Below are 18,381 nucleotides of genomic sequence, written 5' to 3' on the forward strand. Positions count from 1 at the left end.
GCAGAGCACAGGCTCCAGATGCGCAGGGTCAGCAGCCGTGGCTCACGGACCCAGCCGCTCTGCGGCATGTGGGATCTTCCCGGACCGGGGCACGAACCTGTGTCCCCCGCATCGGTAGGTGGACTCTCAACCACTGCGCCACCAGGGAAGCGCCCTTCTAGAGTGTTTTTAATTTCATTTATTGTGTTGTTCATCGTTGCTTGTTTCATCTTTAGTTCTTCTAGGTCCTTGTTAAATGTTTCTTGTATTTTCTCTATTGTATTTCCAAGATTTTGGATCATCTTTACTATCATTATTCTGAATTCTTTTTCAGGTAGACTGCCTATTTTGTCTTCATTTGTTAGGTCTGGTGCGTTTTTATCTTGCTCCTTCATCTACTGTGTGTTTTTCTGTCTTCTCATTTTCTTATCTTACTGTGCGGTCTCCTTTTTGCAGGCTGCAGTTTCGTAGTTCCCGTTGTTTTTGATGTCTGTCCACAGTGGCTAAGGTTGGTTCAGTTGGTTGTGTAGGCTTCCTGGTGGAGGTGCCTAGTGCCTGTGTTTTGGTGGATGAGGCTGGATCTTGTCTCTCTGGTGGGCAGGTCCACGACTTGTGGTGTGTTTTGGGGTGTCTGTGGACTTACTATGATTTTAGGCAGCCTCTCTACTAATGGGTGTGGTTGTGTTCCTGTCTTGCTAGTTGTTTGGCATAGGGTGTCCAGCACTGTAGTTTGCTGGTCGTTGAGTGAAGCTGGGTATTGGTGTTGAGATGAAGATCTCTGGGAGATCTTTGCCGTTTGATATTACATGGAGCTGGGAGGTCCCTTGTGGACCAGTGTCCTGAAGTTGGCTCTCCCACCTCAGAGGCACAGCACTGACTCCTGGCTGCAGCACCAAGAGCCTTTCATCCACATGGCTCAGAATAAAAGGGAGAAAAAGTAGAAAGAAAGAAAGAGAAAGAGAGGAAGGAAGGAAGGAAGGATAAAAGAAAATAAAGTAAGGTAAAATAAAATAAAGTTATTAAAATAAAAAATTATTTTAAAAAAATATTTTAAGTAGAAAAACAAAGAAAAAACTGGTCGATAGGACCCTAGGACAAATGGTGAAAGTAAAGCTATACAGACAAAATCTCACACAGAAGCATACACATACACACTCACAAGAAGAGGAAAAGGGGAAAAAATAATATATCTTGCTCTCAAAGTCCACCTCCTCAATTTTGGATGATTCGTTGGCTATTCAGGTATTTCACGGATGCAGGGTACATCAAGTTGATTGTGGAGCTTTAATCCGCTGCTCCTGAGGCTGTTGGGAGAGATTTCCCTTTCTCTTCTTTGTTCTCACAGCTCCCAGGGGCTCAGCTTTGGATTTGGCCCCACCTCTGTGTGTAGGTCACCGGAGGGCGACTGCTCTTCGCTCAGACAGGACGGGGTTAAAGGAGCCGCTGCTTCGGGGGCTCTGGCTCACTCAGGCCAGTGGGAGGGAGGGGTACGGAGTGCGGGGTGAGCCTGGGGCCGCAGAGGCCGTCGTGACGTTGCACCAGCCTGAGGCTCGCTGTGTGTTCTCCTGGGGAAGTTGTCCCTGGATCCCGGGAACCTGGCAGTGGCAGGCTGCACAGCCTCCCCGGAAGGGAGGTGTGGAGAGTGACCTGTGCTCGCACACAGGCTTCTTGGTGGCGGCAGCAGCAGCCTTAGTGTCTCATGCCCATCTCTGGGGTCCGCGCTTTTAGCCACGGCTCGCGCCCGTCTCTGGAGTTCCTTTAAGCAGCGCTCTTAAACCCCTCTCCTCGCGCACCAGGAAACAAAGAGGGAAGAAAAAGTCTCTTGCCTCTTCGGCAGGTCCAAACTTTTTCCCGGACTCCCTCCCGGCTAGCCGTGGTGCACTAACCCCTTCAGGCAGTGTTCACGCTGCCCGTCTTCTCCCTGCGCTCCGCTCCGACTGAAGCCAGATCCTCAGCTCCCAGGTGAGCTGACAAGCCTCTCTGGGCTGGTGAGTGCTGGTCAGCAACGATCCTCTATGTGGAAATCTCTCTGCTTTGCCTTTTGCACCCCTGTGGCTGCACTCTCCTCAGTGGCTCCAAAGCTCCCCCCGCTCCACCCCCTACAGTCTCCGCCAGTGAAGGAGCTTCTAGTGTGTGGAAACCTTTCCTCCTCCACAGCTCCCTCCCACTGGTGCAGGTCCCGTCCCCATTCTTTTGTCTCTGTTTATTCTTTTTTCTTTTGCCCTACCCAGGTACGTGGGGAGTTTCGTGCCTTTTGGGAGGTCTGAGGTCTTCTGCCAGCGTTCAGTAGGTGTTTTTTAGGAGTTCCACGTGTAGATGTATTTCTGATGTATCTGTGGGTAGGAAGGTGATCTCTGCGTCTTACTCTTCCGCCATCTTTCCCCTCCGAGCACCCATTTGTAAACTTTTAATGATGGCCATTTTGACCAGTGTGAGGTGGTACCTCAATGTAGTTTTAATTTTCACTTCTCTAATAATTAGCAATGATGAGCATCCTTTTTTTTTGTTTGTTTAATATTTATTTATTTGGCTGTGCCAGGTCTTAGTTGCAGCATGCAGGATTTTTAGTCGTGCCATGCAAACTGTTAGTTGCAGCATGTGGAATCTAGTTGACCAACCAGGAGTCAAACCCAGGCCCTCTGCATTGGGAGTGTGGAGTTCCAGCTCCTGGACCACCAGGGAAGTCCCTTGAGCATTTTTTCATAAACCTATTGGCCATCTTTGTGTTTTCTTTGCAGAAATGTCTATTTAGTTCTTCTGCCCATTTTTTGATTGGGTTGTTTGTTTTTGTTGAATTGTATGAGCTGTTTGTATATTTTGGAGATTAAGCACTTGTCAGTCACATCTCTTGCAAATATTTTCTCCCATTCCATAGATTGTCTTTTCATTTTGTTTATGGTTTGCTTTGCTATGCAAAAGCTTGTAAATTTAAGTCCCATTTGTTTATTTTTGCTTTTATGTCTATTGCCTTGGGCAACTGACCTGCGAAAACATTGGTACAATTTATGTCAGAGTATGTTTGGCCTATGTTCTTTTCTAGGAATTTTAGGGTGTCATGTCTTTTTTTTTTTTTAATAAATTTATTTATTTTTGGCTGCATTGAGTCGTCTTTGCTACGTATGGGCTTTCTTGAGTTGTGGCGAGTTGGGGCTACCCTTCATTGCGGTGCACGGGCTTCTCATTGCAGTGGCTTCTCTTGTTGTGGAGCACAAGCTCTAGGCACGCGGGCTTCAGTAGTTGTGGCGCGCAGGCTCAAATAGTTGTGGCTCACAGCTTCTCGGGTGTAGGCTCAGTAGTTGTGGCGCATGGGCTTAGTTGCTCCGCGGCGTGTGGGATCTTCCTGGACCAGGGATCAAACCTGTGTTCCCTGCATTGGCAGGCGGATTCTTAACCACTGTGCCACCAGGAAAGTCCCGCCCCTTTTATTTTGATTAAAATGTTTTCCAGAGTGTGTGTATGTGTACATAAAAAGGCTAGGAGTAAAAACAAAATATCAAAATTATCTTGTGGCAATAGGATTATGAGTGTTTTTTTTTTTTTTTTTTTCGGTACACGGGCCTCTCACTGCTGTGTGGCCCCTCCCGTTGCAGAGCACAGGCTCCGGACGCACAGGCTCAGTGGCCATGGCTCACGGGCCCAGCCGCTCCGCGGCACGTGGGATCCTCCCGGACTGGGGCACGAACCCGTGTCCCTTGCATCAGCAGGCGGACTCTCAACCACTGCGCCACCAGGGAAGCCCCTATGAGTGGTTTTTTTATCTTATTTTCTTTTGTGTTTTATAGCATTTTACAGTAAACATTTGACTTGTATCTTTGGGAAAAAATGGTTTTTGATATTTAAAGTTACTTGGAGCAGAGTTATTTCTTTCATGGAAAATTTTTCTTATGACTTCAACTTAGAAATTAAAAAGGTACTAGGTAAAAGACCAAAATACATTATTTTGTTGATATCTGTTGCTTTTTTTTTAAGAAATATTCTTTCTTACCTCAACCTTATTTAACCCGGTTTCATAATTTGTAGCAGTATTAATATGACTTTAGCCTGCTTGATTATCAGCTTTCCTAGGAATGGCTGAATTAGCTATGATGGTCATGTTGATGTGTAGTCTCCCCAGCTTTCAACCTGAATCCTAATAGATCTCACAGTTTAAGGTTTCCCTGTATGCTTGTTACTTGTTTATCCACTATTTGCCTATATAAAAGGACCACATTTTATGTATCTTGAGTCAAAACTGAAAAACACAGCAAACATGAGTTTTTTGGTTTTGGGGGTTTTCTGGCCATGCTGCATGTCTTGCGGGGTCTTAGTTCCCTCACCAGGGATTGAACCCGTTGCCCCTGCAGCAGAAGCGCAGAGTCCTAACCACTGAGCCAGCAGGGAGTTCCCAAACATGAGTTTTTAAAAGGTTGCTTTGGCTCCCTGTATTTTAATAAAAGATCTCTTAAGATAAATTATTATATGAGAAAAGCAAGGCACAGAAAAGTATGTGTACTATAACACCTACTATAAGAAGGAGGCGTAAGAGTATTTGTTTGACTGTATAAAGACCCTAAAAATCTGTACAAATTCTTAATCATTCTGGTTATGGAGATGGACTTTTCACTGTGTAATCTTCTGATATTTGAATCATGTGAATTTTAAAAATGGGTTTTGAAAGTGAAGTACTGAAAACTTAGAAATAAACTGATCTTATTTTCTCACATAAAATGAGAACCTAATACCTCATGTGTATAGTAATTGTCTTATTCCTTAGAACAAAGATAAGCAAACTATAACCCAAAGGCCGCCAGTCCTCCTTTCCCTCCCTTTTTCTGAATAAAGTTGTATTGTACCATAGCCATGCCCATTTGTATACATATTATAATATATGGCTTCTCTTTCCAGCTACAATGGCAGAATTAAATAGTTGCAACAGACACTTTATGGCCTGCAATCTTTATTATCTAATTCTATACAGAAAAATTTTGCTGACCCTCTGCTGTAGACCTTGTTTTAAAGTTTTTAATAGTAGAACCCTCTGTTTACAGTCAAATTTTTATATGGACTTCTATTATTAAAATATACAGCTATACTTAACTGCAGTGAGTTTAGGGGACAGGTTGGTTGAACCCTGCCTACTCACCTGCCTCCCTCTCTTTTTTTACCCTCCATTCTCCAGCAGATGATTCTTGAGGGGAATTTGAGGAACCCCCGGGGTTCTAAGGAGTACATTTTGAAAATGACTGCCTTACAACAACTCTTTGAGGCAGTAAGTGTGATATTATTTTCTATTTTAGGTATTGAGAGACTCGGCTCATAGAAGTTAGTTAGTCAAGGCTTAATAAGCAACCAGAACTCAAAACAAATCCAGGATATTTAATTGCAGAATAACTGGTCATATTTGCCTTTATATTCTATTTTATATTGTCATAATTATACAGTAATTGTTTCTACAAGGTGTTTTAGTGGTGATTTGACTTTTTTGTCTTTCATCTTTCTTGTTTCGCATAGGCTTTTGTAAGGCAAGCTTCCTTCCTTTACTGGAATTTGCCTATACTTCTGTGCTAAGTTTTGACTTCTGTAGCATGGCTGATGTAGCCATCTTGGCTCGTCATCTTTTCATGTCAGAAGTTTTAGAAATCTGTGAAAGTGTACATAAACTAATGGAAGAGAAGCAGCTAACAGTATATAAGAAGGGTGAGGTACAAACAGTTACATCTACACAGGACTTACCAGAACAAAATGGAGATACAGCACCTCCTGTGGCTAACAACGAGGGAACCACAACAACTTTATCCACTGAACTTGGGGATTGTGAAATTGTACTGCTGGTGAACGGAGAATTGCCAGAGCAGAATGGAGAGCTAGGACAACAGCCTGAGCCCCAGGTTTCTTCACAGACCGAAGCTGCTCTGTCACCTGTAGGCTGTGTAACTGATTCCCATCCTGAAATGGAGTCTGTTGATTTAGTAACAAAAAACAGCCACACAGAACTGGAAACTTTAAACAGCAGAGAAGATGGCACAGTCTCTAATACTCATCCTAAGCTTTCAAAAGAGAATGTAATCAGTAGCTCTCCAGAAAACAGTAATATGGGAAATGATACAGCAACAGAGGATATCTGTGCTGAAGATATCTCAGAGCATAGGCAGAACCGTGGCCAGTCTTTAAAAGATCCGGAAAATCTAGTTGAACCGACAGCACAGACAGACCATAGTCCCGATGATGATGATACTTACAGAAGCAGGCTTCGGCAGCGTTCTGTTAACGAAGGGGGATATATCCGACTACACAAAGGAATGGAGAAGAAGCTGCAGAAACGGAAAGCCATTTCCAAGTCAGCAGTTCAACAGGTATGATGAAAAAAGAGTTTACCTTTGTAGTTTTAGCTTTAAGTTGAAAACATTCTGCAGTTAAACTTATGGTGATAATTATCTTGGGGGGAAGGGGAGTGGATGCAGGAAAGCAATTTAATGTTTTAAATACCAATATTAAGATAATGTGAATTTGAGATAGTTAATTTATTTAGATTGTGTTTTCTGTTCTTTAATTAGGTGGCTCAGAAATTAGTTCAAAGAGGAAAAAAGATGAAACAACCAAAAAGGGATGCTAAAGAGAATACCGAAGAAGAAGCATCCCATAAATGTGGGGAATGTGGAATGGTTTTTCAGAGACGATATGCTCTTATAAAGCACATACTGAAACATGAAAGAGCTAGAGATTACAAGTGTCCAGTAAGTATCTGGAAAGCTAATTATAGATGGCTATAACTTCATTATAAATAGAATCCAATTTACTGCTTCATTATTATCCTGCCATTTGTGTTCTCTCTTCTCTCTGTCTCCCTTATATTGCCGTAAGAGTTATCTTCTGGTTTGTACATGTCATGTTCTTGCCAAAAAATATTTACCTCTGCTTCTTCTTGATACCCTAGTAAGACAACAGTAAAACGATCTTTTTAAAAAGCTCATAGAAAGGCAAAAAGAACAGGAGACCTTAGCAACTAAATTCTGGATTCTGATAAATAGATGGAGTGAAAAAAAAAAAAAAAAAAAAAAAAATAGATGGAGTGTTTTTTGTTTGTTTGTTGGCTGCCCCATGCGGCATGCGGTAGCTTAGTCCCCCAACCAGGGATAGAACCTCTACCCCCCTGCAGTGGAAGAACAGGGTCTTAGCCACTGGACTGCCAGGGAAGTCCCTAGATGGAGTCATTGATTCAGCAGATTTGAAAGGGCTCATTCCCAGGCTTTCAGTGTGGAAAGCTAAGAATTGATCCAAATTGTATTGCAGAACTACCAAAAGGCTCAGAAATTAATGGTACTAGCTACCTTGAAAGTAGAGATGAGTCTGGTTGTTAGAAATTCTGTTTTGGTTTTTTTTCTGGCTGCGTTGGGTCTACATTGCTATACATGGGCCTTCTCTGGTTGCAGCTAGCGGGAGCTACTCTTCATTGTGGTGCACCGGCTTCTCACTGCGGTGGCTTCTCTTGTTGCAGAGCATGGGCTCTAGGTGCGCAGACTTCAGTAGTTGTGGCGCACGGGCTTCAGTAGTTGTGGCATGCAGGCTCTAGAGCACAGGCTTAGTAGTTGTGGCACACAGACTTAGTTGCTCCACAGCATGTGAGATCTTCCTGGACCAGGGCTCGAACCCGAGTCCCCTGCATTGGCAGGCGGACTCTTAACCACTTTGCCACCAGGGAAGTCCCTAGAAAGTCTTTCTAAGAAGTAAGTAAATCACTACCACCATGCCTTCACCAAAGATCCATCTTCTACTCTCTGAAAAAGATAAAACCCACCACTGCTCTAGGGAACACTGTGAATAATGAGGATGAATGTACTATGTATCAAACAAGGGAACATAAAAGCATATATACTGAATATTGAATCCTTTCAAGCTCTCTTTCCCTACTCAAGTTCCAGAATATTAACAACCAAACCCTTAATCTTAAAATAGAAGGATTTCTTAAAGGTGAGAAATCCGAAGTCTGATAACAAAAGATCTAAAGATACTGCTCATTAAAGCCTGTGGTTAACAGTTTACTTCTCTGCTTACACACAAGTTCCAATCGGTTTTTAAATGTCTTATTTTTAAATGTGAATAGACATCTGGTATACAGACTCACAAATATTTCAAGCAAAAAAACAACTTTGAGGAATCCAATACTATGCAGTTAAAACTCAAACACCCCCCACACACAACCCAAACCACAGACTATGATTTATATTAGGGATAAATAAAACAATTACATCAGTAAAACAATAACCATGTACTGTGTTTTTAAAAGGACACATCAAGAGAACAGAAGAGTTTTTCTTAGGAATAAAATACATAGTAACACATATAAAAATAGAAAAGTTAGGAAATACAATTGACTAAATCACCCAGAAAATAAAGCAAAAGACAAGGTAAAAATGGGAGTGAAAGAAATTTTAGAGGATTGGTCTAGGTTGTCTTCTAATATCCAGATAATTCCAAACAGCATGGAGAGAAAGAAATCATTAATGCAATGAAAAAAAATTTGAGAACTTGAAAATAGAAGTTTCCTTGTTAAAAGGGTGCGTTGAATGTCCAGAATCATGGGTGAAAATAAATCTATACCAAGATATATTATGAAATTTCAGAATCAAGGTACAAAGAAAATCTTATAAATTACAAGAGAGAAAGGATAAGGGTCAGAATAGCTTCAGGCCTTTCAGCAGCAACAGTGGAAGTTAGAAGACAAAGGCACAACAATATCTTTAATATTATAAAAGGAAATGATTTCTAACTTGGAATCAGTATTCAAACTATATTTATGATGGTAGAATAAGAACAGTTTCAGACATGCAAGGTCTGCAAAGTTTTACCTCCCAAACTCCCTTTCTCAGGAAGCTGTCGGCAGAGGTATTCCTCTAAAATGAGCAAGACATGGGAAACGGGAAACATGGGGTCCAATCTGTAGAGTCCAAGCGTGGGAAACAACCGCCCCAGTCTGGAACACCAACGTAGTGCTTTGACAGCGATCTCCCACAAGGTGATGTTTTAAACCTCCTCCCAATAGACAGTTGAGAGGAAGGTTTGATGATGAATTAGCAGTAAATACAAAGATAAATAAAACAGAAAAGGAAACGAAAGGAAAGAGACTCATACTGTCTGTATGGTCCAGGTGTAATAACATGTATGTCAACCAGATAATGTAAGCACTGAAATTGATCTCATCAAAATAATCATAAAGCTGTATTGAGAAAGTGTATGGTAATGGGAAGGATCATGTACATGTAGAGAGTGGAGAGGTAAAGGAGAGAGTCACTTCCTATTATTCATATTACTCAGAATTACAGAGATAATCATTAAGAAAGAGTCAAAAAAGTAGAGTAGTGAACCAAGAGGCCAGTTTTACTTATTAAAAAAAAGTTTTGTAGATCATGACTATAAATAACTCTGATTTTAAAATAAAGAACAGAAGCTTTCAGGAATACTCAACAAGTACAGGGTAAAACCCAAAGACTATCACAGTTTTATCTTCCTACTTTTTCCAGCCCCTATTTTTGCTCTATCTAACAACTGTTAGTACTCATATAATAATAGTATTCTTGTCTTTGTCTGTGTCTTACCATTCCTTCAAGACCCAGCCTCGGTGATGACGCCTTTCCTTATACTCTGATTATTCCCTCTTCCTAAGTATTGATCTTTCACCTATTTACATATAAATCCTGTTTTTGTGGTTAGATTATAAATCTTTGCAGAATAGAGGCTGGGTCTGTCCCTTTCATTCCTATAGTGTGGTACCTAGCATATTGTCTTTTACATAGTATATATGTTTATTGAGTGATATAATTGTAACAAAGATATGGAATGTTGAAGTACAAGTTAAGTTTCACTTAACATCTGTGATGGAAATACATTCAGGCAGAATTTCGTTTACTTTTTCTTTTAGTTGTGTAAGAAACAGTTTCAGTACAGTGCCTCCTTGAGAGCACACCTTATTCGACATACCAGGAAAGATGCACCTACTTCATCCTCTTCCAGTTCTGCACCTAATGAGGCATCAGGATCATCATCTGAGAAGGGCAGAACCAAACGCGAATTTATATGTTCGATATGTGGAAGGACATTACCTAAATTATATTCTCTTCGAATACATATGTTAAAGCACACAGGGGTAAAACCACATGCATGCCAGGTAAAGCCATTATATTTATTTTGTTATTTAAAGAAGATTGGAACATAACCGGTGATAAGACTGGTTGATTCTGGTGTCACATCACTTTTGTAAAATGTCACGGGAAGTCCATAACTTTTTCAGTTTGTTGCCTAGGTCAAGCGTGATTCCCAGTTCTGTTCTTTAATTTGGCTGAAGTTGTAACTTGAAATTAATCTATTTAGGATGTTCGGGAAACTTGCTAGGATTCAGAGCGATACTGGGTGAGAATAACCAATTCATCATCTCAGTCATCCCTTAACGTTCAGTAGGACCAACCTGGCTTGGGAAGGAACCTGTGAGTTAAACACATCTTAGTAGAAATTCTGCCTAAGCTATGTGTCCTTCTCTAGAGCTGAAGACTAAATGCCAAAATGTGATTCCTGGGTAAAGAATCCTGTGATAAGCCAGCTTTGGTCTATTTGCAACGGTGAAAAATTTCTAGTAGCACCTATAGCCTTGCATATAAGGATGACCCACTATTTTTATTAATAAACAGTTTTGGAACCAGTGAATTTTTTAATGTCTTTCTCTCTCTGTTTCGTTTCTTAAGCTTCGTATTATAAGAAAAAAGAACGTAAGAGAGTAGAATAAACCCTCGTGTACTCTTCACCCAGCTTTAATAGTTATCAACACATGGTCAATTGTGGGATTTTTAAAAAATTTTTATAGAAATATAGTTGATTTACAATGTTGTGTTAGTTTCAGGTGTTCAGCAAAGTGATTCAGTTATTTATTTATTCATTCATCCATTCATTCTTTTTTAGATTCTTTTCCATTATAGGTGGTTACAGGATATCGAGTGTAGTTCCCTGTGCTATACAGTAGGTCCTTGTTGGTTATCTATGGTCAGTTGTATTTTATATGTACTGTCTCTCACTCCCTTACTTCCCTCTCCCTTCAGTTATTTTGAAGCCAAGTCCTAAGCATCATTTTATTCATATATTTAAAAACTAAGTGTTAATTGGGCCTCTGGTCTTCTGGTGTAGCACTACTCAAAATGTGTGGTCCATAAAAGATAAGTGCAAAGATGGAGAGTAGGCATGTAGAAACTGTCATGGCAATTTGATACTGTGACATTTTCATTGTGTTTAACAAAAATCTCTCCCTAATAGATTGGGGAAAGAAAAAAACTGGTTCTTCATCATAGAGAGTTTAAGAAGCACTGTTCTAGTTGGTATAGCAGGAGTTGAGTATATTGTTCTTGATTAAGCTCCCATGTCTCTTTTAATATAAGATATATTGTTTACCAGTCTCACAAAGGACAGTATGAGGTTTTTTTGGGTACTGTTTTGAGTTCTTCTAGTGATCTCATGGGTGTAAGAAAAATAGCAATATTGGTTAACTACTGAATCAGAAGATGATCAACCAGCTAAAATCCTTGGCCCTTGTATCAACTTTAACTTTGTCATTTTGTTTATAATTTAAGTTTTTAATTTAAAATAGCATAGTAGATTCTGTGTCCTCATTCTTCAGAAACAGCCCTTATCTCTTTTTCTGTTTTACTGGTTTAAACACCTGTGCTCTCTTAGGTCTGTGGAAAGACTTTCATCTACAAGCACGGTCTAAAATTACACCAGAGTCTCCATCAATCACAAAAGCAGTTCCAGTGTGAACTGTGCGTTAAGTCATTTGTTACCAAACGGAGTCTTCAGGAACATATGAGTATTCACACAGGTAATGAGAAACTTATATTGACATAGTTACATGTTATATACTATTAATTTACTAGTGTATTGATTATGCTGTAAGATGACTGTATGTGTGCAGTTTTTTATTAATGAGAGTAAAGGTTTTTTTTGTTTTTTTGTGTTTTCTTTTTAGAGTAAAGTTTAAAAGTTGTTCTTATAATCTAGTTTTAGAGCTATCTTATTTGTGTAAAAATTTTGTTTCAGTCAGTGCAGAAAAATGTGTACTGAGTATTAAATCCAGGCACCTAAAGAAATGGTCTTGCTTTTAAAAAGTTAAGCAGTAGACAGATGTAACTGTCAGCATGGTATGTGGCTTATAATTTTATTAGAACTTTTAGTCCACGTATACTTATTTTCAGGTGTTTAAAGCAGTTGTGTGGAAAATGGCTGATGAAGGGTAGATAATCTGCTCTAGAACTTGTATACAACTCTACACTGTTATAATCCAGATGATCATGCAAGCCTATCACATTCTGTGGGTAGTAGTAGTAGCCTCTCTAGTACTCTGGTTGAGAGAAAATAGGGATTTTGACATAGTTTGTTATTCTTAGAAGGTGGATGCCAAATGTTACAGCTTCCGTGCCCACTTGGTAAAATAACTTCTGAAATACAACGTAAAGCATTCTGTTGGAAGAGCACCTGATTGCTGGATTTGTGACATGGTTTTTATTTTTTATAGGAGAGTCCAAGTACCTTTGCTCAGTTTGTGGAAAGTCTTTTCACAGGGGCTCTGGGCTCAGCAAGCACCTAAAGAAACACCAACCAAAGCCTGAAGTTCGAGGCTATCATTGTACTCAGTAAGTATTTAATATGTGAACCATTCAATTAATTTCCTTGTGTTCTTACTCAGTTTATTTGAAAGTTGTTTCAAAAGAAAATATTTGAGGTGACTGTAGTTGATAACACTGTATAATATGATTGAATTTTGCTAAGAGAGTAGGAACTTGAATATTCATATGTAATTATACACACACGTATATATATCTGAGGTGATGGGTGTGTTAACAAGTGGGAGGATTCCTTTCACAGTGTATACCTGTACTGAGTCATCACATTATACACTTTAAATATCTTACAATTTTATTTGTCAGTTACACCTCAGTAAAACTGAAAAAGGAGAATACTTGAAGATAATATTAAACCGTTATTTGTTTACTCTTGATTTTATCAGTTTGTTTTTTCTAGATGTTCCTATTTATGTAACAGTTTTATTTAGACACAAATTTCATACCATACAAATCACTCATTTTAAATGATTTAAAGAAGTTGTTCAAATGTGCAACCAGTTCTTTCCTACAGTAGGGACTGTAGGAAAGAAGGGTCCCTTGGTGCCAGCCAGAGATTCTTCCTAGGCAGTTCCTCGGAAGTACTGGGCCCTCTGCTCATTTCTCCCTTCTTCAGGTTCCTTTTTCCCTCTTTTCATTTTCCAAAGCCTGCTGAAATCTTTTTTATAATTGAAGTAAAACGTCATAGAACATAACATTCATCATTTTAAAGTGTTCAGTTTAGTGGCTCTCAGTACATTCACGGTGTTGTGTGAGCATCACCACTAATTCCAGAATGCCTTCAATACTCAGGCCAGGCAGTTTACAGTTCTGCCTCGGTCTTCTCTTTCTGTTTGTGCAGAGTCAGCCATTGGTGAGAGTATAGAGCCTTTTCAGGTCTTTTCTGAGCATGTGCCCAGCACTGGGCAGATATTTGGACTTCTAGATTCCTGGGAATATGCGAGAGTTTTTCAAAGCTCTCATTCCCCAAAACATCTCGGTCTCCAGCCTTTTCCTCACAGGCTTTTGGTTTGGATATTGTTTGCACCGAACTGCTGTTCCTTGCCCCAGCAGCTGTGGCTAATACATTTGCCTCTAAGTGTTTCCAGCCATCTGCTCCTCTCTACTCCCCACCCCTCCCCGAGTCCTCAGCCCTGGAAGAGTTAGGGTAAATACAAGCAGACCCTTGGAGGGGTAACCTCAAGGAGTCATCAGATAGCTCAGAACAACTACAGCTCTGTGAGAATGAGTTCCTCTGGTACTAGGGACCCGTAGCAGGAGTGCAGTCTGTCTGCTGAGCTGAGGAGCCCGGAGATGGGGCCAGGGTGAGTTGAAATGCCACAGAGCTCTCTTACCAAGATTCAGCAACTGCTTTCTTGATTAAATATTTACCTGGTCACTGTAAACTTTTAATTAGTTTCCAGAGGTCCAATAAAATTGATTCTGACAGTTTTTGCCCATTTGTTTACTGCTTTCATGTAGGGATGGGCTTTTGGAGTTACCTACTCTGCCCTATATGCTGATGTCACTCTATAATCAGTCTTATTTTAAAACAAAGATAGTTTATTATTCATACATTTTTAGTTGCAAGTATAAAAAAACCCAGTTTAAACTGACTTGAGGGCTTCCCTGGCTTAGTGGTTGAGAACCCACCTGCCAATGCGGGGGACATGGGTTTGAGCCCTGGTCCGGGAAGATCCCACATGCCGCGGAGCAACTAAGCCTGTGTGCCACAACTACTCAGCCCACGTGCCACAACTACTGAAGCCCGTGTGCCTAGAGCCCATGCTCCACAACAAAAAAAGCCACCACAATGAGAAGCCTGCGCACCACAAAAAAGTAGTAGTCCCACCTCAACAAAGAGAAAGCCCGCGCACAGCAGCAAAGACCCACACAGGCAATAATAAAAACAAATAAATTTATTTTTAAAAATTTAAAAATAAAATAAACTGACTTGAATGAAAGTCGAATCTAGGAGTCTGAATGGTTTAATGTAAACTGGTTTCAGATTCATTAGCACTTGATGCCTCTGAGACTCCGTATGGACGAGGCAGTGGCAACGATTTCAGCCTTACATCCTCTCAACTCCCAGATTGTCAAGCTGCTTTTCTCGTAGTTCCTATAAAAGCCCTGAGGTTCGCTACCATTGGATCTGGTTAAGGCATTTGGTTTTCTGTGAATCGATCACTATAGCTAAGGGAATGCTGTGCTCTGATTGACCTAGGCCTAGGTCAGTTGCTCCATCCTTATGGTCGAGAGTTCAGCCTACTTCCAATAGATGGACAGAGACTGGGAGAGGGTGAAAAGGGATGTAAAAAGGGGAGACCAGATGGGGTTGAGGAGGAGACAGAAAATAATAACACCTATGATAACCCTTGGGAGCTGTGCAGGATTCTTTCTAAAATGTTCCTAGTACTCTGCAGCTAAAAGAACTTAAGATCCTGTAGCCTTGATGCAAGATTGGAATAGCAAGAATTGTTTTTGTTTTAAATTGGGATCATCTTGTGGAGTTTTAGAAACCCGAGAATATACTGAGTTCTTGGAAACTTCTTTTAAAAGAATAAGATGATCCAGTTGGGTGAATGAACTTTGTTATTGCAGATGTGAGAAAAGTTTCTTTGAAGCTAGAGATCTTCGCCAGCACATGAACAAACATCTTGGTGTGAAGCCATTCCAGTGCCAATTTTGTGATAAGTGCTATAGTTGGAAGAAAGATTGGTATTCCCATGTGAAGTCTCACTCTGTCACTGAGCCTTACAGGTGGGTAAATCTGAGGAGGATCTAAACTTGAGATATAAATGTACTTGGATTAATTATTATGGATTCTGGTGCTTTGGAAAAAATAATTTGGGGTTTTCCTTTATTTTAGGTGTAATATATGTGGCAAAGAATTTTATGAAAAGGCATTGTTCAGAAGGCATGTAAAGAAAGCTACCCATGGAAAAAAAGGAAGAGCAAAGCAAAACCTGGAACGGGTGTGTGAACAATGTGGAAGAAAATTCACTCAGCTGAGAGAGTATAGGAGACACATGAACAACCATGGAGGTAACTATACTTCATATAGTTTTATATATATATATATAAACTTTCAGTAGAATAAAAGCCAGTCCAGTAGTGATTCTCCTTTTACCATTCCTCTTGCCTATTATCTCGCTTTCCTTAATAAGAGATTAATCCCATGTTGTGGAAGATTTATTCAAGTGATAGAGGTGATCCTGAACCTGACTACCTAATTGTTGTGGAGATAAATAGATTCCTGTTTTAGTGAGCTTAATATTGTATATCAATATTTTTATGCTGGAACGGACTACTTGAAGTTTCTGGGTTTTTATCCTAGGATTATAGGATTGCTGTGAAGGCTAAAAGAGGCTATTCACAGAACCTCAGGATTGTCTCTCAGCAACTTCTATCAATAGGAACATCTTCAGAGAGATTATATCCAGAATCTGCTTTATCCTAAGAGAAACCATTTGGTTCTAAATAAAAGACCGCCATAGTCAAGATAGAAACATTTATGGGCTACTGTACTTAAAAGAAAAAGCATTATTTATCAGGCAGCTGTAATATATTTTGGTACTTGGACGTCACCACACATACACCTCTCTTCTTTTTTTTTTAACAGGAGTTAAGCCATTTGAGTGCTTAACATGTGGAGTAGCTTGGGCTGATGCCCGATCTCTAAAACGCCACGTCAGAACACATACAGGTGAACGGCCCTATGTCTGTCCGGTATGTAGTGAAGCCTACATAGATGCTCGAACACTCCGTAAACATATGACTAAATTCCACAGAGATTATGTGCCTTGCAAAATTATGCTGGAAAAAGATACCCTTCAGTTTCATAACCAAGGAACTCAAGTGGAGCATGCTGTTAGCATCTTAACAGCAGATATGCAGGAACAAGAAAACAGCGGTCCTCAAGAACTTGAAACCGTGGTAGTGACAGGAGAAACTATGGAAGCTCTCGAAGCTGTTGCAGCTACTGAAGAATGTCCGTCAGTATCTACACTTTCTGACCAAAGTATTATGCAAGTGGTTAACTATGTGTTAGCACAACAGCAAGGACAGAAGCTGTCTGAAGTTGCAGAAGCTATTCAAACTGTTGAAGTAGAGGTGGCCCATATTTCAGAAACAGAGTGAATGTAGTAATGGAGATGAACAGAAGGGACATCTCACATAAACTGAACTCACAGAACATTTGTTTACAGTACTATGTGGCTGTCTGCCTAGAGTTTGTACGTCAAGGCTCTGGGCTGTTTTGGTGGTGTTTTAACATTTCTAAACGGTTTGTCTGGCTAATGGGTTCTGTAGAAAAGTCCATTTACTGTAAAGAAATTGAAAACAAATCTGTTTGATGGCAGTGGATTATCATGGTATACTTTTTATGAATTAATGTTTATAAAGAACTGTACTAAATAAATTAAAAACCGTACAGTTTCATTTGCATTTTGACATTATTATATACTTTGAGTTTAAAAGGCTGTACTAGTTGGCTTTTCTTCTCTTTTATTCTCAAAATATAGAGGTTCTGTGATTTCATTTGCCTTGTTTATGGTTTAAAAATTCTAATATAAAACGTTTTAGTGCGATGCTTAAGTATATTACATTTTTTAAAATGCTTCAGATCTGTGATTCTTGACTTACTATTTATTTTAACCCCTTATAAAGTCAGGGATTCTTTATTTTAAAGCACTTAATGAGTTACATGTTGTAATCAAGTTTGCACAGTGTACTTAATCTATATGGGGAACCCCTAAATGAATAGCTGATTTTTTTAAATGCCATTAAAATGCATGAAATGCCTATTAAAGCCTTACTCTACTATCCTTCAAGGCAAGTAAATTGACCATGAGCAAAGAACATTGTTATTAAACTGTTGATGGGAAATTTCTCCTTGATTACATAAGATGATAAATGGGAAAAAAGTTAAAACTAGGTTTGGTATGTTTGCAGCTTTTGTATCATGTTTAATTGTTCAATTTTGTTGAACTGCAGTTTAGAAGTAGGATAGCGATATAGACATCTACAGCGGTCCTGTGGATACCATGTAATTGTTAAGTAATTTCAGAATATTGAAAATTCTTCAGCCCTCATTACAGTATACTACTTAAAGAAATTGATTATGGCCCACCAAATTGTTAAAATTAAATTCTTTTTAAAAGTTGCCTGAAAGTTAAATTAACTTGTGTGTTTGATTTTTAAATTCCCACCTCTTTAAGCTATCCAGTTTTCTCGTTTTTCAAAATAGCCACGGGGAGATGCCACATTTCTCTCCTGGGAAACTACCACTCAAGCTGTAATTGTTAAAATTAAACTTCTAAGTATTAGAAGCTAATATAAGTTGTAAAATTAAGATACAAGCAGATCACATGTAAGTCATTCCTAAAGCACAAGAAAAGAATGTGCCTTGATGTACATATATTATTAAGATGCGTACTCCAGTTTACTTTAAAAGTGGCTTAAAAGATGAAGAATAAATGTGATGCCATGCATGCATTGTACCTGTATATGTAATATTTGCTTTTGCAAATTTCCCATTGTTTTGATAGCTGTGTGGCTGACTTTCAATTTTAAGTGGATTAACATACAGTCTGTAACTTTATAATGGCTGCTTGTTTACCATTATCTTTCAGTTAGTGAAAATGTATTTCAACCTGACAAAAATTTGGAATTGTGTCTTTATGTTCCTTTGTCACCATTGTTATTAGATCTAGTTAATTGTATAAGACCCATTAATGTATGTCATAAATATGTAAATAAAAGATGTTGAATCTTGTTTAAGGCATAA

General features: G+C 39.4%; 1 protein-coding gene across 3 annotated transcripts in view; it reads left to right on the plus strand.

Annotated features, from left to right (window-relative positions):
- ZBTB11 (zinc finger and BTB domain containing 11) overlaps positions 1-18,381 on the plus strand; it is a 39,860-nt gene extending 21,479 nt beyond the window's left edge. For all 3 annotated transcript variants that reach the window (XM_032630534.1, XM_032630535.1, XM_032630536.1), the window contains 8 exons: positions 5,470-6,311; positions 6,513-6,692; positions 9,875-10,120; positions 11,671-11,815; positions 12,509-12,626; positions 15,195-15,353; positions 15,463-15,638; positions 16,216-18,381. In XM_032630534.1, the coding sequence (XP_032486425.1) occupies positions 5,470-6,311; positions 6,513-6,692; positions 9,875-10,120; positions 11,671-11,815; positions 12,509-12,626; positions 15,195-15,353; positions 15,463-15,638; positions 16,216-16,733 (2,384 nt within the window). In that variant the 3' untranslated portion in view covers positions 16,734-18,381. The remainder of the gene's footprint in view (positions 1-5,469; positions 6,312-6,512; positions 6,693-9,874; positions 10,121-11,670; positions 11,816-12,508; positions 12,627-15,194; positions 15,354-15,462; positions 15,639-16,215) is intronic.

The sequence above is a fragment of the Phocoena sinus genome, chromosome 4 (assembly GCF_008692025.1).
Source record: "Phocoena sinus isolate mPhoSin1 chromosome 4, mPhoSin1.pri, whole genome shotgun sequence".
NCBI classification, from domain to species: domain Eukaryota; kingdom Metazoa; phylum Chordata; class Mammalia; order Artiodactyla; family Phocoenidae; genus Phocoena; species Phocoena sinus.